Below are 21,603 nucleotides of genomic sequence, written 5' to 3'. Positions count from 1 at the left end.
GGTTTGTAACAGTCTTGTGAAATAACAGGGCCAGTAATTTTGATTATGTATCTGAGGGAAATCTGGCAGAGAATTTTCATGGACAGATGAACATGGCAGTGTAGTTGACGGGACTTGCTAGGTGACGGCCCTTTCTCTTTTGCTTGCGTCCCTTCTCACACCTGTGCAAGCTGCAGGCTTGACCAGGGCTAATAAGTTCCTTTCCTAGAACCACACAGTAAGACATAGAACTAGACCTTTGAATGTAGTAGCATCTGTGGTGTTATCAGCTATAGGCCACATTATCAACTTAAAAATGTACTCTGGGCTATTAAGATACATGCACAAATCACATTAAAAAGAGCCATTTTCTTTATAAGAGAATTTGGTGCCAGTTCTGCATGATTAGAGAATTTGGTGCTTTGACAAAATGCAGAACGATGGTACTTGAATAAAAGTTTATTCAGCGTTTTAATTGCTTAGCTTCTGTAGGCGTTGATACAGCCACTGCTAACAAAGAACATTTTTCATTAATGTGAATTCAAGAAATTCCCTAACCAATGTTTGAAGTCAGTTTCTTATCCTTTCAAGATTTATTTTACTTTTTTAATAGAAAACAACTTTTGTACGCTATGAATATCTTTTTTTTTTAATTTATGGCATTCATTTATTTCTGAGAAAATCATGTGTGTTGTATGTTTTTAATCCAACAGGTGAGAGCATATCAAGTTACTTAAGCAAAAATGTTCTGGCTTTCCATGACCAGAACATTCTCTTGGGTACAACTTACAGAATCATAGCTGATGCTCTCAGCAGGGAACCAACCTGCCTTGCTGAAATCGAGGAAAGCAAGGCTAGAAGAATCTTGGACCTTTCTGGATCCGGTTCAGAGAATACAGACAAGGTAATGAACACAAGAAGAGTGAGCTTGTTATGTTTGTGTGTTGTGTGTCTATAATGTGCAGCCTTCTAGCTACATGAAAGAAATAATGAAGAATGATGATTGCTTTGTGTTTGGAAATATATTTGACAGTTATGCACAGCCAAGTTTCTTATGTGGAAAACTGACATACTCCATGTGTTTCCTGTTTATTTGAACAATACAGACTGTTTTAGTATTAAAAATCAGAAATTTGTGTCAGATTGAATGGAACAGTTCTTCCATGGATTTTTTTAATGAAATTTCACCACCAGCCGCCATTCAGACATCCCACTAGCTTGTGGGGCAAACCAGGCTTTTCTGCCCTTTTTTATGTAGTGTCTGCTTTGCTTAGCTTTTTTAAAATGAATTTTTATTTTCCATAGTTAGCAGCTTCTCATCTCACTGTGCCCATCTCACTTCAGTTGTTAGCCTTGCCTTCTTCCTCCACAGTGTTAGCAATATCTGTGCAGGGTGGCGAGGTTAAAGCACCATCTTCTGTCTCTTCTTCGGACAGGCCATATGACCCCCAGTGACCTTTGGTGCCAGTTCTGCATGATTAGTGGACCATCTGATTTTTAGAAGTACTGAGGATCGTACTGGAATCACTTACTGTTTCACAATCAGGGCAGACAAACTCCCTTTTCCATTTAACCAGCTTTCTGTGATCACAAGTAATCTTTCTGTATCATCACAAGTAGAAAGTAGGATTCTTCAAGAAAACTTCAGCCGTACTCACAGGTTTTCTGAGACCTCTGTGAATTCTAGGTGATTGCAGGTCTATACCAGAGAGCATTCCATCACCTTTCTGAGGCCGTACGGACAGCTGAAGAGGAGGCCCAGCCTTCCATCAAGGGCCAGGGGCTTATAGCCAGCATGACAGAGGCTTACATGACACTGGTGGATTTCTGTGACCAGCAGCTTCGCAAGGAGGAGGAGAGTGCCTCAGGTGAATCACAGAAGGAAAAGCCATTTAGTTTGTCACACTGTGTTAACCAGTCTTAAGACTTTTGTGGATATTTTAGGTTTCCAGTTTGCTTGTTTGTTTTTAAGTGACAGTTATTCTGAGAAAAGTCTTGCCCTTTATTTCATGTTGATTTATTTTTGAGAGAGTGCGCGCGCGCGCGCGCGCGCACACACACACACACACACACACACACACACACACACACGAGTGGGGGAGGGGCAGAGAAAGAGGGGGACAGAGGATCTGAAGTGGGTTCTGCGCTGACAGCAGAGAGCCTGACGTGGGGCTCAAACCCACAGGCCTTGAGATCATGACCTGAACCAAGGTCGAACGTTAAACTGAGCCACCCAGGTGCCCCAAGGTCTTGTCTTTTTAAGAGGCAGTGACATCTTCAGACAACACAGAGTCTAGCTATCATTTTTCTTTCCGTTTGTTTAGTTTATACTTTCTACATTTTGCTTGTTGCTTTGGTCATATTGGCTACGTGGCCTGCCTCTTGCTCCTGAAATAAATTCAGTGACCAGAAGCTGCCCTGTTTTCCCACCCAGCCCAGGAAGCAAACTGCACTTCATGCAGAATGCATGATCTAACAGAAGAGTCAGGTTCAAGATGGATGCTTTCACATATGGCCCAAAACTACGTCTGGTGTTGGTTGATCTAAATACGTGTGAAAAAGAGAACAGTGACATAATACAAAATATAAACTAAAAAGGGAAATATAGTCATTTGTTAAATTTTACAGTTTATATAAGTGGATATATTGACCATTTTTTCTTCTCTCCTGTCCTTGGTAGTTATTGAGTCTGTAGAACTGCAGATGTATCCAGCCCTTGTGGTGGACAAAATGTTGAAAGCTTTAAAATTGCATTCCAGTGAAGCCAGGCTGAAGTTTCCCAGACTGCTGCAGATTATAGAGCTATATCCTGAGGAGACCCTGAGCCTAATGACAAAAGAGGTTAGTATTTGAATTCTGGTGAAGACAACTTTAGAGTACGTGAAGACATGTTTCTGTTTATATTTAAACACGTTAGTATGTGTGGTGCACAAGTTACACTTTTTCCTAGCCAGACTGAATTTTACTACATTCCAAAAACATAGAACTTAAAGTTGTATACAGCTATATAAAAGAGTGTTCACATTTACCAGTTTTCCTTTGTGGGTGTTGATAAGAACACTGTGTCTGAACAAGGACCCCAGGAAGAGGAGGAGTTATGTTTGGGACAGAGGCAGGAACTTTCTGGAACACAATTTGCTGCCCATAACGAGTAAGCTGTAGTCTGGAACATCTGTTGGTGCCTTATGCTCAGTTTATTATTTATCTCAGGGAGAGGGAGTACATTTCAGCTGGCTTCCCACCCCCGTGACCGTAGTGCCTTCTGGCAGCACCGTGTTCACAGGATTCTGAGTCCTCTGAGCATGCGGCGAACAACCAGGTGCGCGGGCACTCCCCCACACGGTCTGCTCACCATTCGTGTGTCCCATGAAGGCCTCCCCCACAGGTCTGCATCAGCCTGCTGCCTTCCTGTCATAGGGGCCATCTGAAAGACTCCTCAATGACTTTTCTAGATGTTTAACTAGAAAATAGGGCCAGGCTTTGAGTTAATAATATGATAGTTTAAAAAGGGTAGCATAGTACTCTATTAGCTTTACATCGTGTATTTTTAAACAATGCTGGTATCTGAGCTGTGGAGACTCCGTGCCTGGCAGGGCTTTATACTACACCCTCTGACCCTCTTCTGGTTGTGGAAGAGTAGGGATTTTTCCAAAAGATCCTAAAAAGGAGATGAAAGTAACTTCAGAAATGTAGTGTATATATATGTGTATGTGTTTTCCTTAAAGACAAATGAAGAAATCATTAAATAAGTTATGATTTTAGTTTTTCCAAAATAATATTTTATTTACATATGATAAAAATAGCATTTCAAATTTGTGAGGAAATAAATGGAATGTTCAGTCAATGTTGTTATGGCACCAGGGATGAGGAGCTAACCGTTATTGAGCACTCCCTGTGGCTATATGGACTGATGCCTTTTATCCCCACACACTTTGCTCTTTCCTCATTTAATAGTTGAAAGGAGGAAGCTTGACAAGTTCACTCTTACACCAACATTCCAAGTGCATCAGATTTTATCTTAAAACTAGCACAGTAAAAAGCATGGGGCGGGGGCAGGGGCGGTGGGGAACATGAGCAAATTTAAAAATGGCCTTGGAGTGAAGCTATACAAAAACCAGAAGCTATAAAGGAAAATAATCAACACTTCTATCCAGGGGAACAAACAAAAAAAGAGCTGATGTCTGCCTCTATAAAATAAATAGACAGTAGAAAATTGTCAGAGGAAACACATGTATGATTAAATATGTAAGGAAAATAAACAGACTGTGTACCCTCACTAATAATGAAATGTGAAAATTAAAATTAGGTATTTTTCACCTCTCAAATTGACAATAAATTTAAAAAACTGATTGTCTCCAGAATTGGAAAAGATTTTGGAAACTAGTCAATCTAATCCATTTTTTTTAATTGAAGTTTAAGTTGACATAACAATGTGATATTAGTTTTAGGCATACAGTATAATGATTCAATAATTCTGTGCATTATTCAGTGCTTATCACGATAAGTGTAATTCCCGTATGTCACTATACAGTGTTATTACAGTATTATTGACTGTATTCCCTATGCTATACTTTACTATCCCATGACATACTCATTTATTTCACATATGAAGAAATTACTTTTATTATGTTAGAATATTCCTTAATGAGCTAGCAATTGTTCATGTAAAAGAGAGTTCAGAAAATAAATTCATGACTATATTAGCTTTGTCCTTGATTAGAGATTTATGAATTATATACAACATAGTGGTCCCCAGAGTAGGTTACTCTAGAAGTAGGAGTAGAGAAGGTCTAAGAGACTAAACTTGGAAGAGCTTCTCCCTGCTTGTCTTGCTGTTCCAGCTGGACCAGCAGACTTAAGTGCAAGGATGGATGTATTTTTCTCTGTTGAATTTAAAGCTTTACAACAGTTTGGGGTGCCTGGGTGGCTCAGTCAGTTAAGCATCCGACTTCGGCTCAGGTCGTGATCTCACGGTTCGAGAGTTCGAGCCCTGGGTCAGTCTCTGTGCTGACAGCTCAGAGCCTGGAGCCTGCCCCAGGTTCTGTGTCTCCCTCTCTCTCTGCCCCTCCCCCGCTATGCTCTGTCTCTCTCTCAAAAGTAAGTAAACATTAAAAAAAATAAATATTAAAGCTTTACAATAGTTTGAATGCTCTTTTCTGCATCTATCGGTTCAAAGGCTTTGTTAATTTGGTCAAACGACAAATTGTGAGTCACAAATTCATCAACTTTTACCTTTTTGGACATATATTCACACCAACTTTGGGGCACTTTCCACACCCTTCCATCTTCCAAAGGCAGTGCCTTTCCACGTGCAGCCTCTTACCAGCTGAAATGGGTGAGTGGCGATTTCTTCACCCGAAGCAGCTACTCCAACTGCTACGCCGATGCCCCAACCTGTGTGGCACGCCTCCAGTGCTGCTCTTGTGACTTCCGGGTTACCAGTACACCCGAAGGCATAGTTCACTCCTCTGCCAGTCATTTCAGTGAACACTTCTTGGATGGGTTTCCCGAAGTCCTGGGGGTCTTGACTCCTTGGCCCTTGTGAATCCCACGATAACCGCCGATCCAACTCCTCCTAGGCCAAGATGGCACTGTTCATAGCAGCACTATAACCAGTTGAAATGCCACAACTCAGAAGGCAGACGTCATCCAAAGTTGTCGAAGGGTCCATTTTAGTAACAGAGATACCAGCCACAACTGTATTTTCAGAAAACTTGCTGGTTCCCATGTAATGTAAAGTTGTCTTTCCTTTGCAAGTAAATCGGCTAGTAGCACCTGGCATTAATCCTTTTCCTTGAGTAACTCTTGTCTTCTGACAAAGGTTTGTTTTAGGGTTTAGACAAAATTTGCATTCTCCACACTGTGCGATGTCAGTGGGATGACAGTATCATCGGCCTTCAGCTTCATCACTCCTTTGCCAACACTTTCCACGATTGCAGCACGTTCGTGTCCCAAGATCCCTGGAAAGCTCCCCTAAGGATCAGCCCCACTCGTAGGCATTGGTGTGGCCAACTGCAGTGGTGATAATCTTAATTTGAACTTCATGAGCCTTTGGGGGGTGACACCTCTACGTCTGCTATAGACAGAGGCTTTTCTGCCTCCCAGGCAGCTGCAGTCTTGCACTTGATAACCTGGTTCACCACGTCCTCGGACTCGGGTCAGTGAGGGGCAGGCATCCAGAGTGGGCCGCACGGGGCTGGGGATCTCATTTTATAACTGGAAATTTGTACCTCTTAATCTCCTTCGACTGTTTTGCTCATCCTGCCACACCTCTGCCCTTTGGCAACCACTAGTTCTCTGTATTTATGAGTCTGTTTCTGTTTTTTGTTTGTTCATTTATGTTGTTTTTTAGATTCCACGTATAAGTAAAAATCATGTAAGTAAAATCTTTGTCTGGCTTACTTCACTTAGCTTTATACCCACTGGGTTCATCTTTGTTGTTGCAAATGGTGAGAATTCATTCTTCATGGCTGAGTGATAACCCATTAAATGCATATATCACATCTCCATTATCCATTCATCTATCAGGGGACACTTGGGTTGCTTCTGTATTTTAGCTATTGTAAATAATGCTGCAGTAAACATGAGGGTGCAGATATCGTTTTGAATTAGTGTTTTGTTTTCTTTGAGTTAATATCCTACAAGTAGAACTACTGGATTGTGTGGTATTTCTAATTTTAACTTTTTGAGGACCTCCCTACTGTTTTCCATAGTGGAAATTTACATTCCCACCAAATTTACATAGCGGAATTTACATTCCCACCAACATGCAGGAGGGTTCCCTTTTTTCTACATCCTCGCCAACACTTGTTTCTTGTTTTTTTGATACTAGCTATTCTGACTAGCTAGTGAGGTGAGATTTCATTGTGGTTTTGATTTCCGTTTCCCTGATGATTAGTGATGTTGAACATCTTTTCATGTGTCTGTTGATCATCTGTATGTTTTCTTTGGAAAAATATCTATTCAGCTCTCCTGCCCATTTTTAAAGATGTATTTATTTAAATTCAAGTTAGTTCACATACAGTTGTAGTGGTTTCAGGGGAATAACCCAGTGATTCATGACTTAAATATAATACCCAGTGTTCATCCCAACAAATGCCGTCCTTAATGCCCATTGCCCATTTACCCTATCCCCTCACCCACCACCCCTCCAGCAACCCTCAGTTTGTTGTCTGTATTTAGTTTCTTATGGTTTGCCTCCCACTTTGTTTTTATCTGTTTTTTACTTCCCTTCCCATACTCTCATGTTTTGTTTTTTTTTAATTCCACATGAGTGAAATCCTGTGATATTTGTTTCTCCAACATATTTCGCTCAGCATAATACACTCTAGTTCCATCCACATTGTTGCAAATGGCAAGATCTCATCGCCATTTTGATCCCAAGTAATATTCCATTTTATACATATACCACATCTTTATCCATTCATCAGTCAGTGAACATTTGGGCTTTTTCCATAATTTGTCCATTGTTGATAGTGCTGCTATAAACATTGGGGTGCATGTGCCCCTTTGAATCAGCATTTTTGTATCCTTTGGAAAAATACCTAGTAGTGCAATTGCTGAGTCATAGTGTAGTTCTATTTTTAATTTTTTGAGGAATCTCGATATTGTTTTCCCGCGTGGCTGCACCAGTTTGCATTCCCACCAGTAGTGCAAAACAGTTCCCCTTTCTCTACATCCTGCCAAAAGCTGTTGTTTCCTGAGTTGTTAATTTTAGCCATTCTGACAGGAGTGGGGTGGAATCTCATTGTGGTTTTGATTTGTATTTCTCTGGTGATGAGTATTGTTGAGCATCTTTTTATGTGTCTGTTAGCCATTTGGGTGTCTTCTTTGGCTAAGTGTCTATTCATGCTTTTTGCCCATTTCTGCACTGGATTGTTTTTTTTGGCGGGGGGGGGGGTGAGTTTGATAAGTTGTTTGTAGATTTTGGGATACTAATCCCTTTATCTAATATGTCATTTGCAAATATCTTCTCCCATTTCTTGCCTTTTATTTTTGTTGATTGTTTCCTTTGTTTTGCAAAAGCTTTTTATCTTGATGAGGTCCCAATAGTTCATTTTTGCTTTTGTTTCCCTTGCTGCTGGAGATGTGTCTAGTAAGAAGTTGCTGTAGCTGAAGTCAAAAAGGTTGCTGCCTGTGTTCTCCTCTAGGATTTTGATGGTTTCCTGTCTCACATTTAGGTCTTTCATCCATTTTGAATTTATTTTTGTGAATGGTGTAAGAAAGTGGTCCAAGTTCATTCTTCTGCATGTCACTGCCCAGTTTTCAGCACTGTTTGCTGAAGAGACTGCCTTTTTTCCATTGGAGATTCTTTCCTGCTTTGTCTAAGATTAGTTGGTCATTCGTTTGTGGGCCATTTCTGCATTCTCTGTTCTGTTCCATTGATCTATGTGTCTGTTTTTGTGCTGCTACCATATTGTCTTGATGATTAAAACTTTGCAGTACAGCTTAAAGTCTGGAATTGTAATGCTTCCCACTCTGCTTTTCTTCTTCAACATTACTTGGGCTATTAAGGGTCTTTTCTGGCTCCATACAAATTTTAGGGTTGTTTGTTCTAGCTCTGTGAAAAATGCTGGTGTTACTTTGATAGGGATTGCACTGAATATATAGATTGCTTTGGGTAGTATAGACATTTTAACAATATTTCTTCTTCCAATCTATGAGCATGGAATGCTGTTCCATTTCTTTTTGTCTTCTTCAGTTTTTTTCATAAGCTTTCTATAGTTTTCAGCATACAGCTCTTTTACCTCTTTGGTTAGGTTTATTCCTAGGTATCTTACAGTTTTTTGGTGCAATTGTAAATGGGATCAATTCTTTCCGCTGCTTCATTATTGGTGTGTAGAAATGCAACCGATTTCTATGCATTGATTTTATATCCTGTGACTTGCTGAATCATGGATGAGTTCTAGTAGTTTTTTGGTGGAGTCTTTCGGGTTTTCCACATAGAGTATCATGTCATCTGCAAAGAATGAAAGTTTGACTTCTCTGTCAAGAATGAAAGTTTGTCTTTGTGTGCTTTGTCTGCTTTGTATGTCTGCTTTGTATGCTTTGTATGTCTTTGTCTTTGACATTCTTTGTCAAAGAATGAAAGTTTGCCAATTTGTATGCTTTTTTATTTCTTTTTGTTGTCCGATTGCTGAGGCTAGGACATCCAGGACTATGTTGAACAACAGTGGTGAGAGTGGACATCCCTGTCGTGTTTCTGACCTTAGGGGGAGAGTCTCGGTTTTCTGAGCTGTGCTGCCCATTTTTTAATCAGATTATTTGGGTTTTTGGTATTGAGTTATAGGAGTTTTCATTACACTTTTAAAAATGAAAATTTGAAAAATCTTTTTGGAGGGAAATCTAGCAACGTTTTTTACAATTATTAATGTTCACACAGTAGTTTTACCTGTAGGAATTTATCCAGTGGGCACACATAGCACAAGTGATAAACGTGTAGGGATTTCCATTATAGCATTATCTATAATAGAAAAACTTGGAAAATAACGTAAAAATTGATTATATAGCAGTAGTTAAGCAAAATGGAATACTATATAGCTGTTAAAAGGAATGGGGTGAATCTCTGTCAGACAGTATATGGAGTCTGATTCCATTCAAGTAAAGAAAGAATATGGGTGCACTTGCAGGCAAAACATCCTAAACAGTGGAATGGTTGCCTCACTGGAATAAGAACTGAGAGGACTGAGGGAGAGAAGATGTTTTGTTTTAGACTTATGCCTGTTTTTATACTTCTGTATATAGATATATATTTTTTTATATGAACACATAATACTTTTATAATAAAACTGTTAAATATTTTATTCATCATTAAGTTACACTTCTCTGTGTTTTAGATGTCTTCCATTCCTTGCTGGCAGTTCATTGGCTGGATCAGCCATATGGTGGCCTTACTGGACAAAGAGGAAGCTGTTGCTGTCCAGCACACTGTGGAAGAAATTGCTGATAACTATCCACAGGCGATTATCTACCCATTTATAATAAGTAGTGAAAGCTATTCCTTCAAAGATACTTCTGCTGGTCATAAGAATAAGGAGTTTGTGGCAAGGTGGGTTGGTTAAATATGATAGGTTATTTTAAAAAGTGTATGGTAAAAGCAAACACGTGGGGGCCTCCTAGCTGGCTCAGTCAGTGGAGCATGTGACTCTTGATCTTGGGTGTACAGCTTATGTAAAAAAAAAAAAAAAAAAAAAAAAAAAAAAAAAACACGTGGAAGCTTATGTTTGTCTTCAAATTAATTAGAGCCATCCTTGGAGAATAGAAAATCTTAGACATCTATTTGTTGAATGTACCTACTCCTGGTATGTTGTTATAGAATTTCTTTCCTTTTTCTGTTTTTTTTAATTTTTTTTTCAATATTTATTTATTTTTGAGAGACAGAGACAGAGCATGAATGGGGAGGGGCAGAGAGAGAGGGAGACACAGAATCTGAAGCAGGCTCCAGGCTCTGAGCTGTGAACACAGAGCCCGATGAGGGGCTCGAACCCACAAACTGTGGGATCATGACCTGAGCCGAAGTCAGACACTTAACCGACTGAGCCACCCAGGCGCCCCAAATTTTATTTATTTCTTTTGAGAGACAGCGTGCTTGAGTCAGGGGTAGAGGTGGTGGGGTGGCAGAGAGAGGGAGAGAGAGAATCTCAAGCAGGCTCCACGTTGTCAAAGTAGAACCCAGTGTGGGGTTAAACTCATGAACCCATGGGATCATGACCTGACCCAAAATCAAGAGTCAGAAGCTTAACCAACTGAGCCACTCAGGTGTCCCTCTTTCCTTTTTTAATTTTTAAGTGCACTCTATGCCCAGCGTGGGGCTCAAATTTACAATGCACAGTCGTATGCTCTACTGACTGAGTCAGCCAGGTGCCCCCAAATTCCTTTCTTTTAATGTTTATTTATTTTTGAGAGAGAGGGAGACAGAGCGTCAGTGGGGTAGGACAGAGAGAGTGGGAGACACAGAATCTGAAGCAGGCTTCAGGCTCTGAGCTGTCTGCACTGAGCCTGACACAGGGCTTGAACCCATGAACTGTGAGATCATGACCTGAGCCAAAGTCGGACACCTAACCAACTCAGCCACCCAGGTGCCCCTTTCCTTTTTTAAAATAAATTTCATCTTTGGGGTACCTTAGCTGGCTCAGTCAGTTAAGCATCCGACTCTTGATTTCAGCTCGGGTCTAATCTCACGTTTCATGAGTTCAAGCCCTGCATTGGGCTCTGCAACAATAATTCAGAGCCTGTTTGGGACTCTGTCTCTCTCTCTCTCTACCCCTCCTGTGCATGTACATACACTGTCTCTCAAAATAAATAAACTTAAAAAAATAAAATATGCTTCATCTTAGAATTTTATTCATGAGACATTCTGTCCTTATAATAGTAATAGTTGACAGTAATTTGTTGGTTGAGACTGGATGAGATACTTTTTGAAATCAGTTACTGAAATTATTCTTTAATTCGAAGATTCAGTAGACTGCCTGAAGTGTCGTCCTTTTCATTTTTCCATTTGAGTTGTAAGTGGAGACTGTTGATGTAACTAGCAATAGTGTATTACTTTTACAGGAAAACTTGGAAAAGGAATGGTGTTCTAGTTGATATTCTCTGTTACGAGCTTTTTTTTTTGTCATGACCTCATTTGTTTCATTATTTAGAGTGTTTGTTTCTGAGAAGACGAGTAAGATACAGCTTTTGTCATGATTTGTGGATGGGTTGGCTGTGCATATCCCATTTGCCACTGCTGGTGCCCTGCCTACCAACCCCCTGCCTGTCTCTCAGCGCAGTCTACTGCAACATGATTCATTTTTTTTTTGAAAGAAAGAAAAGAGAAAGGTTTGAAAGTGTGTTGAGAATGTGGCCTTTTCGGGGCGCCTGGGTGGCTCAGTCAGTTAAGCAGCCGACTTCAGCTCAGGTCATGATCTCGCGGTCCGTGAGTTCGAGCCCTGCGTCGGGCTCTGGGCTGATGGCTCGGAGCCTGGAGCCTGCTTCCGATTCTGCGTCTCCCTTTCTCTCTGCCCCTCCCCCGTTCATGCTCTGTCTCTCCCTGTCTCAAAAATAAATAAAACGTTAAAAAAAAAAAATTTTTTTTTAAAAAGAATGTGGCCTTTTCTTTTATAATATAACTTCAGAAACTATATGTATCAAATTATGTGCATCAAAATGTCAGCATCATTGGCAAGGATATTTGCTTTTACCTTATCTAAGAACCTCACTTCTTGGCACAAAAACAGACACTCAGATCAATGGGACAGAATAGAGAACCCAGAAATGGACCCACAAACGTATGTCCAACTAATCTTTGACAAAGCAGGAAAGAATATCCAATGGAATAAAGACAGTCTCTTCAGCAAGTGGTGCTGGGAGAACTGGACAGCGACATGCAGAAGAATGAACCTGGACCACTTTCTCACACCAGACACAAAAGTAAACTCAAAATGGATGAAACACATCAATGTAAGACAGGAAGCCATCAAAATCCTCGAGGAGAAAGCAGGCTAAAACCTCTTTGATCTTGGCCGCAGCAACATCTTACTCAACACATCTCCAGAGGCAAGGGAAACAAAAGCAAAAATGAAATACTGGGACCTCGTCAACAAAAAAAGCTTCTGCTCAGTGAAGGAAACAATCAGCAAAACTAAAAGGCAGCCGACAGAATGGGAGAAGATATTTGCGAATGACGTACCAGATAAAGGGTTAGTATCCAAAATCTATAAAGAACTTTTCAGACTCAACACTCAAAAAACAAATAATCCAGTGCAGAAATGGGCGAAAGACGTGAATAGACACTTCTCCAAAGAAAACATCCAGATGGCCAACTGACACATGAAAAAATGCTCAACATCACTCATCATCAGGGAAATACACATCAAAACCACAATGAGATACCACCTCACACCTGTCAGAATGGCTAACATGAACAACTCAGGCAACAACAGATGCTGGCAAGGAAGATGCGGAGAAAGAGGATCTCTTTTCCTTTGTTGGTGGGAATGCAAATTGGTGCAGCCAACTCTGGAAAACAGTATGTTGGTTCCTCAAAAAATTAAAAATAGAACTATCCTATGACCCAGCAATTGCACTACTATATATTTATCCAAGGGATACAGGTGTGCTGTTTCGAAGGGGCAGGTGCACCCCCATGTTTATAGAAGCTCTGTCAACAATAGCCAAAGCATGGAAAGAGCCCAGATGTCCATCGATGGATGAATGGATAAAGAAGATGTGGTGTATATATACACTGGAGTATTACTCGGCAATCAAAATGAATGAAATCTTGCCATTTGCAACTACATGGATGGAATTAGTGGGTATTATGCTAAGCGAAATTACTCAGCAAAAGACATATCACATGACTTCACTCACATGAGGACTTTAAGATGCAAAACAGATGAACATAAGGCAAGGGAAGCAAAACTAATATAAAAACAGGGAGGGGGACAAAACATAAGAGACTCTTAAATATGGAGAACAAACAGAGGGTTACTGGAGGGGTTGTGGGAGGGTGGATGGGCTAAATGGGTAAGGGGCATTAAGAAATCTACTCCTGAAATCATTGTTGGCACTATATGCTAACTAATTTGGATGTAAATTTAAAAAAAGAAAAAGAACCTCACTTCTTGGTAGAATACATACTTTGTTCTTCATCTAATATTGAACAGAATTTTAAAATTGCTCCTTCCCTAGACTATTAGTTGTGTGTGTGTGTGTGTGTGTGTGTGTGTGTGTGTATGTATGTATGTATGTGTATAGTTTTATATATAAATATAAGTAATTGTCATATACAAAAACCATAGGCTTTGATCTTTGGAAGATGTTTGATTACCTAAACTTGGTAATTGTTTTATAGGATTAAAATTAAGTTGGATCAAGGAGGAGTGATTCAAGACTTTATTAGTGCCCTAGAGCAGCTCTCTAATCCTGAAATGCTCTTTAAGGTAATGTAATAGCTTCCAGTTCATAAAACATAGAATTTGGATAAAATCTACTTGTAGTCAACTTGATTTTTCCCTTTTTTTTTTTTTTTTTCCTGCACAGGACTGGACTGATGATATCAAGGTTGAACTAGCAAAAACCCCTGTTAATAAAAAACACATTGAAAAGATGTATCAAAGAATGTATGCAGCTTTGGGAGACCCAAAGGTTCCAGGCCTTGGAGCTTTCAGAAAGAGGTTCATTCAGGTATGGGTAGTCTGCTTTTATGACAATGGAACCATTGTGAAGATTAGTTTGTACATTTGCTGGCTTGTTAATAATTCTGGTTTTAAAATGTCTGTTGAGTTTGTAACCTTTTCTTTAGATCTGATACTTTCTGTGAGATAGTGATACATGTATTTATGTCAGATGGTGGCAGGTGAGGCAATAGAAAAACCATGGAGTTTTTATTGCATTATTTTCTTCATGCTCAGATTTTTAGATTTGAAGGTTGTGTGTAGTTTAGTAATTATAATTTTCATAATGATGTGTATGTTGGATCAAGAAAATATTTGCATTTTATAGTTGATAACCATTTTGAGCACTTAATATCTGTCCAAGGCATACTCCTGAGTGCTACAGGACATACAAAGAGAAGACAGACTCCGTTCCTGAATTCAAAGGGATTGGCTGACAAATACAGTATATAAAGAACTGTGGCTTGAGGACAAGTGTGGATACATGAGAGCTGTTTCTAAAGTTGCCCTTCAGTTCAGGAAAAGCTCCTGGGAGCCAGTGGAGATCAAAATGAAACTTGAAATGTCCCGATTTCATACTGCCAGGCCTTGTGCTTGTTGTTCCCTCTAAGTGGGTTTACCTTCTCTCCCTTGTCCATGTGGAGAACTCACTCTCGAGGCTTGACGTACGCATCATTTCTTCTGTAGAGCCTTCCCTGAACCTCCTTCCCGGACGAGAATTAGATACTCCTTCTCTGTTGTGTAACACACCTTATGTACACCTTTGTTAGCATTAATCACACTGATTTTTGTTGTAACTTTGGTCAAATTACTTTTGTTTAGTAAACTTTAAGAGCATGTGGAGAAGTCCTGGGACTCATACTGCCAGAGTTCTCAGTTTCAGTCTCTAGTGCAAAGGAGAATCTTTTTATTTTTTATTTATTTATTTATTTATTTATTTATTTATTTATTTACTTATTTTTTAAGGACATTTTTTTTAAAGTTTATTTTGAGAGGGAGAGACAGCATTAGTGGGTAAGGGACAGAGAGAGAGAGAGAGAGAGAGAGAGAATATCATAAGCAGGCTCCGCACTGTCGGCATGTAGCCCAATGAGGGACTCGAACCCATGAAACTGCAAGATCACGACCTGAGCTGAAACCAAGAGCCAGATGTTTAACCAACTGAGGCTCCCCTAGTGTTTTTTTAAGTAACTGCTTTATTAAGATATAATTCACACACCCTATAATCCATCTATTTAAAATGTATAATACTGAAGGGGCGCCTGGGTGGTTCGGTCGGTTAAGCATCTGACTTCAACTCCGGTCATGATCTTATGGTTTGTGAGTTCGAGCCCCCCATCAGGCTCCACACTGACGTTGTGGAGATTGCCTGAGATTCTCTCTTTCTCCCTCTCTCTCTCTGCCCCTCCCCAACTCTCATGCACGCTCTGTCTCTCAAAATAAATAAACTTTAAAAAGCAAAAGGGTACAATACTGTAGTTTTGTTATACTCAGAATTGTGTAAATATCACCACATTTTTGAACATTTTCATCACCCCAAAAAGAAAGCCCATACCTGTTAGCAGGTGCTCCCAATCCCCCACCCCCACCCACTGCTTCCACTCCCAGGCAACCACCGAAGTGCCTTCTGTTTCTGTGGATTGCCTCTTTTGGACATTTTGTATAAGTGGAATCTTACAGTATGTGACTGGCTTCCTTCACTCAGCATAATGTTTTCAGAGTTCATCCGTGCTACAGCATGTGTCAGGACTTCGTTCCTTTTTATTGCTGTATGCTATTGCACTGTTAGGGCCTGCCACATTTTCTTTATCCTTTTGTCAGCTGATGCACATTTGGAGTATTTCCACGTCTTAGCTGTTATAAATACTGCTGCTGTGAGTATCTGTGTATGGGTTCTTCTGGGGAGATCCTCAGGAGTGGGAAACCATATTTAATTCTTTCTTTAATTTATGCCTCCTCATTTAGACTTGGGGACAGGGATTTTTCTTTCCGCCTACTAAATACTGCCTGACGTGAAACTGGCATCTTGAATTAGGTGAATAATTGATATAGTTTTGGTAAGTAGAGATAGATTTTGGTGGGTACTTCCTACTTAGGGTAGTTTTAGTTAATGGTGTGAATGTGGGAACGTACAGGACTATCTGTTGCCTGAATGTGCCCAGGGATGTATCCTGAAAGTGAAGGTAAAACCCTAACTTCTCTATATTCCATATTGTGACATATATTAGGCTCCACATTGTATGACGTCTGTCTCACAGTATTGAATATGCAAGGGCCTCATAACAGAAAGTATACATACTTTACTTACAATCGGTGTACTATGCAATTTATAGGATTGTAGAATCCTAGGTTTGGAAAAGTGTTTGTGTTGGTTTTGTCTTAAGCCGGTAGTCTGTGTGCATTTTCTGTCAAGGTCCGGATGTTGCGCTTTCAGGCCATTCCAGACTCATGTTGCAAGTACTCAAATCTGCCGTCCTAGTACAAAAGCAGTCCTGGACGGTACGTGAGTGAAAGGATATCGTTGCCAGGATTCCAATGAAACTTTGTTTATAAAAACAGGCAGTGGGCTTTGACTTGCAGACTGTACTTCTTCATGCCTTGTTCTACACAGAGAAGCTAGATCTGAAAAACAGAGACTCGTCCAGTGTCAAATAAGGAGAATGGCAGAATGGCAACTGACACCAGGTCCCCCAGCATAGCAGAACCGATCCATCACCTGGGAGAAGACTTCATTTCAGCAGTACCGTCCTTCTGCAGCCTTCCCCCATCTGCCCTGCTCTCAGGGTGCTGTGACCCCTGCCCTCACCCCAGTTTGCTGCTTGTCTGTCTCCTCAGTGTGAGAATGTCTGACCCTGTTTATCACCTGTGTCCCCAGTGAAGACTGTGTGTTATCCCTTGAATTCATGGCCACTTTTCCCTGTGTGCTGTGAAGGCTTTACGCTGGAAATCTGTTAGGGTGGACCACTTCTTCCCAGCTGCTGCTGAGCACAGCTTCTGCCAACCCAGGGAGCGTATCATAGCAGCAGAAATGAACCTCGATTATTCCTACCAGGCATGATACTTGTTTTGAGGTTGATTTCTAGTACCTTGGAAAACCAATCTAGAACTTTATGCTTCATACCAAATCAGCATACGATTTGCACTAATTGATTAAAATAATGATCTGTCAAAACAGAATTTCACTTCAGAGGGCATTATGCCATTCACATATGTTGCTGGTACTGATTATGTTTGGAAATAGATAATCTTTCTATGTATTCTAAGAATTGCAGATTGTTTCTATACTTTTAATCTATTTACAGATTAAAGAATAAGTTTGTTTTATAGATGTCAATTTTACTATAACGGATTGTCTTGAAATAGAGCAAATATTTCATTTATACCAGATTTGTGTTTTGGGGTGAGTTTGAAATTTTGTAAAAAATTTCTAATTAAAGACGAGTAGGTAAATCTTGATGACTATTATTAAGTCACTATTAATGATACTCTTGAGTTTTGTTTTTGTTTTTTTTATTTTGTATCAAAAATATAGAGACTATACAATTAGAGACTAATACAAAGAAATATTTGTTAGGTTCCAAGATAAAGGACTTACAATTATTGCTTTTAGAAATATAAATTATCTAAATGTTTGTACTGGTTTATGATCCAGAATAATGGCTTGAAAAACCCTTATTAAGGAAAGGAGTATTTTTATCTTTTGTTCTTCAGCTGTGATGAAGAATCATGGGCTTTTCATTTTGATTGAATTACTCTATTTAGTACCTCATTCCTTCATTTTTAAAAATATTTATTTATTTTTGAGAGAGAGAGACAGAGTGTGGGTGGGGGAGGGACAGTGGGAGAGGGAGACAGAATTGGAAGCAGGCTCCAGGCTCTGAGCTGTCAGCACATAGCCTGATGCGGGGCTCAAACTCATGAGCTGTGAGATCATGATCTGAGCTGAAGTCTGGCGCTTAACCAACTGAGCCACCCAGGCGCCTCAGTACCTCATTCCTAAGTATTCTTCTTGTCATAACGATGTAGACCAGTAACTAGATAATGAACACAAAGAGGTTGAAAGGTTTTTAAGCCCTTATTAGAATTTATGATTAGAATTTATGACTGTAAGTCCCCACTGACGCCTTTCTGTCTTTTCAAAGGAACACAAAGAAACAAACAAAAGACAGGCTTCTCATGTTTAGAGTATTGAAACATTCAAGGAAAGCAAAACTATAAACCTTAAAAATAGAAAAAAGCCTAAATAATTGGATACTTGTTATAAACATAAGCCTAGAACCTTCCTCAAAGTTTAAACATTAATATTTAAGGTAAATTATTAATTTCAGGCTTTTGGAAAAGAATTTGATAAATACTTTGGAAAAGGAGGTTCTAAGCTACCTGGAATGAAACTTCGTGACTTCACCGACATTACCAACTCACTACTATCTAAAATGTACAGAGACTCAAAGCCACCTGGGAATCTGAAAGAATGTTCACCCTGGATGAGTGATTTCAAAGTAGAATTCTTGAGAAATGAGCTGGAGATTCCTGGTGAGTTAACCCTTAGGGTGACAAAACTGGACTCTAAGGAGAATAGTAGGGTAGCAAGGACTTTTGATTTCTAAAATAGTAATATTGGGATCTTGATAGTTACCTTTTTTTTTAAGAATTTAATAAATTTATTAAGAATTTAAAATTTTGCCATACTTTTTTGTCATTAGGAGAATCTATAATTACTTTGAATTAGGAGTCTACTTCATTAATTAGGAAGCTAACTTCCATTAGTCAAATCGAAAAATAATAGCATTATTTTTAAAAAGTCAGATTTTTTTAAATGACAACTTTCAGTAAAAAATTTTATTGTATAACTTTTTAAAATTAGATCAACAGGTATGTGTTAAAATACAGGGTTCTGTAACAAACTGTACCTAAAGAAAGCTTCTATGGTTTGTCTTAGGTCAGTATGATGGCAAAGGAAAGCCAGTGCCAGAATACCATGCACGAATCACCGGGTTTGATGAGCGGGTAGGTACCAGTGTGTGGATTGCAACTGTGGTATTTAGTTCTTCAGGTATGAGAATGATGTATTTGTCTTTACCAAACAAAAGACAGTTTCCCACCTTGGTTTCAAATGCAGTTTTCTGATCCTATTATTGATCCTATTATTTGCTGAATTTCTTTTTTTTTTTTTTTCAATATATGAAATTTATTGTCAAATTGGTTTCCATACAACACCCAGTGCTCATCCCAAAAGGTGCCCTCCTCAATACCCATCACCCACCCTCCCCTCCCTCCCACCCCCCATCAACCCTCAGTTTGTTCTGTTTTTAACAGTCTCTTATGCTTTGGCTCTCTCCCACTCTAACCTCTTTTTTTCTTTCCTTCCCCTCCCCCATGGGTTTCTGTTCCGTTTCTCAGGATCCACATAAGAGTGAAAACATATGGTATCTGTCTTTCTCTGTATGGCTTATTTCACTTAGCATAACACTCTCCAGTTCCATCCATGTTGCTACAAAGGGCCATATTTCATTCTTTCTTATTGCCACGTAGTACTCCATTGTGTATATAAACCACAATTTCTTTATCCATTCATCAGTTGATGGACATTTAGGCTCTTTCCACAATTTGGCTATTGTTGAGAGTGCTGCTATAAACATTGGGGTACAAGTGCCCTTATGCATCAGCACTCCTGTATCCGTTGGGTAAATTCCTAGCAGTGCTACTGCTGGGTCATAGGGTACATCTATTTTTAATTTTTTGAGGAACCTCCACACTGTTGTCCAGAGTGGCCGCACCAATTTGCATTCCCACCAACAGTGCAAGAGGGTTCCCGTTTCTCCACATCCTCTCCAGCATCTATAGTCTCCTGATTTGTTCATTTTGGCCACTCTGACTGGCGCCAGCACCATTTGTTGAAGAGACTGTCTTTTTGCCATTGGATGTTCTTTCCTGCTTTGTCAAAGATTAGTTGTCCCTACGTTTGTGGGTCTAGTTCTGGGGTTTCTATTCTATTCCATTGGTCTGTGTGTCTGTTTTTGTGCCAATACCATGCTGTCTTGATGATTACAGCTTTGTAGTAGAGGCTAAAATCTGGGATTGTGATGCCTCCCACTTTGGTCTTCTTCAAAATTACTTTGGCTATTCGGGGCCTTTTGTGGTTCCATATGAATTTTAGGATTGCTTGTTCTAGTCTCGAGAAGAATGCTGGTGCAATTTTGATTGGGATTGCATTGGATATAGCTTTGGGTAGATAGCTTTGGGTAGTATTGTAGATACTACAATGTAGATAGCTTTGGGTAGTATTGACATTTTGACAATATTTATTCTTCCCATCCATGAGCACAGAATGTTTTCCCATTTCTTTGTATCTTCTTCAATTTCCTTCATAAGCTTTCTATAGTTTTCAGCATACAGATCTTTTACATCTTTGGTTAGATTTATCCCTAGGTATTTTATGCTTCTTGGTGCAATGCAATTGTGAATGGGATCAGTTTCTTTATTTGTCTTTCTGTTGCTTCATTATTAGTGTATAAGAATGCAACTGATTTCTGTACATTGATTTTGTATCCTGCGACTTTGCTGAATTCATGTATCAGTTCTAGCAGACTTTTGGTGGAGTCTATCGGATTTTCCATGTAGAATATCATATCATCTGCAAAAAGTGAAAGCTTAACTTTATCTTTGCCAATTTTGATGCCTTTGATTTCCTTTTGTTGTCTGATTGCTGATGCTAGAACTTGCAACACTATGTTAAACAACAGTGGTGAGAGTGGACATCCCTGTGGTGTTCCTGGTCTCAGGGAAAAAGCTCTCAGTTTCAGTTTTTCCCCATTGAGGATGATATTAACTGTGGGCTTTTTATAAATGGCTTTTATGATGTTTAAGTATGTTCCTTCTATCCCGACTTTCTCGACGGTTTTTATTAAGAAAGGATGCTGAATTTTGTCAAATGCTTTTTCTGCATCAATTGACATGATCATATAGTTCTTCTCTTTTCTTTTATTAATGTGATGTATCACATTGATTGATTTGCGAATGTTGAACCAGCCCTGCAGCCCAGGAATGAATCCCACTTGATCATAGTGAATAATTCTTTTTGTATGCTGTTGAATTCGATTTGCTAGTATCTTATTGAGAATTTTTGCATCCATATTCATCAGGGATATTGGCCTGTAGTTCTCTTTTTTTACTGGGTCTCTGTCTGGTTTAGGAATCAAAGTAATACTGGCTTCATAGAATGAGTCTGGAAGTTTTCCTTCCCTTTCTATTTTTTGGAACAGCTTGAGAAGGATAGGTATTATCTCTGCTTTAAATGTCTGGTAGAACTCCCCTGGGAAGCCATCTGGTCCTGGACTCTTATTTGTAGGGAGATTTTTGATGACTGATTCAATTTATTCTCTGGTTATGGGTCTGTTCAAGCTTTCTATTTCCTCCTGATTGAGTTTTGGAAGCGTGTGGGTGTTTAGGAATTTGTCCATTTCTTCCA

General features: G+C 39.5%; 1 protein-coding gene and 1 pseudogene across 3 annotated transcripts in view; one reads left to right on the top strand and one right to left on the bottom strand.

The window, feature by feature from the left end:
* PRKDC (protein kinase, DNA-activated, catalytic subunit) overlaps nucleotides 1-21,603 on the top strand; it is a 214,760-nt gene that overhangs the window by 181,300 nt on the left and 11,857 nt on the right. For 2 of the 3 annotated variants that reach the window (XM_007085581.3, XM_042972680.1), the window contains 8 exons: nucleotides 693-883; nucleotides 1,667-1,847; nucleotides 2,660-2,820; nucleotides 9,816-10,027; nucleotides 13,814-13,901; nucleotides 14,002-14,145; nucleotides 18,464-18,668; nucleotides 19,075-19,142. In XM_007085581.3, coding sequence (XP_007085643.2) covers nucleotides 693-883; nucleotides 1,667-1,847; nucleotides 2,660-2,820; nucleotides 9,816-10,027; nucleotides 13,814-13,901; nucleotides 14,002-14,145; nucleotides 18,464-18,668; nucleotides 19,075-19,142 — 1,250 coding nt within the window. Of the gene's footprint in view, nucleotides 1-692; nucleotides 884-1,666; nucleotides 1,848-2,659; nucleotides 2,821-9,815; nucleotides 10,028-13,813; nucleotides 13,902-14,001; nucleotides 14,146-18,463; nucleotides 18,669-19,074; nucleotides 19,143-21,603 lie in introns of those variants that run through there. The other variant, XM_042972681.1, reaches the window with a different exon arrangement.
* On the bottom strand, nucleotides 5,104-6,447 carry LOC122235135 (annotated as a pseudogene).

This window comes from Panthera tigris, chromosome F2 (genome assembly GCF_018350195.1).
Source record: "Panthera tigris isolate Pti1 chromosome F2, P.tigris_Pti1_mat1.1, whole genome shotgun sequence".
NCBI lineage: Eukaryota > Metazoa > Chordata > Mammalia > Carnivora > Felidae > Panthera > Panthera tigris.
This window is presented reverse-complemented; position numbering and strand designations above follow the sequence as displayed.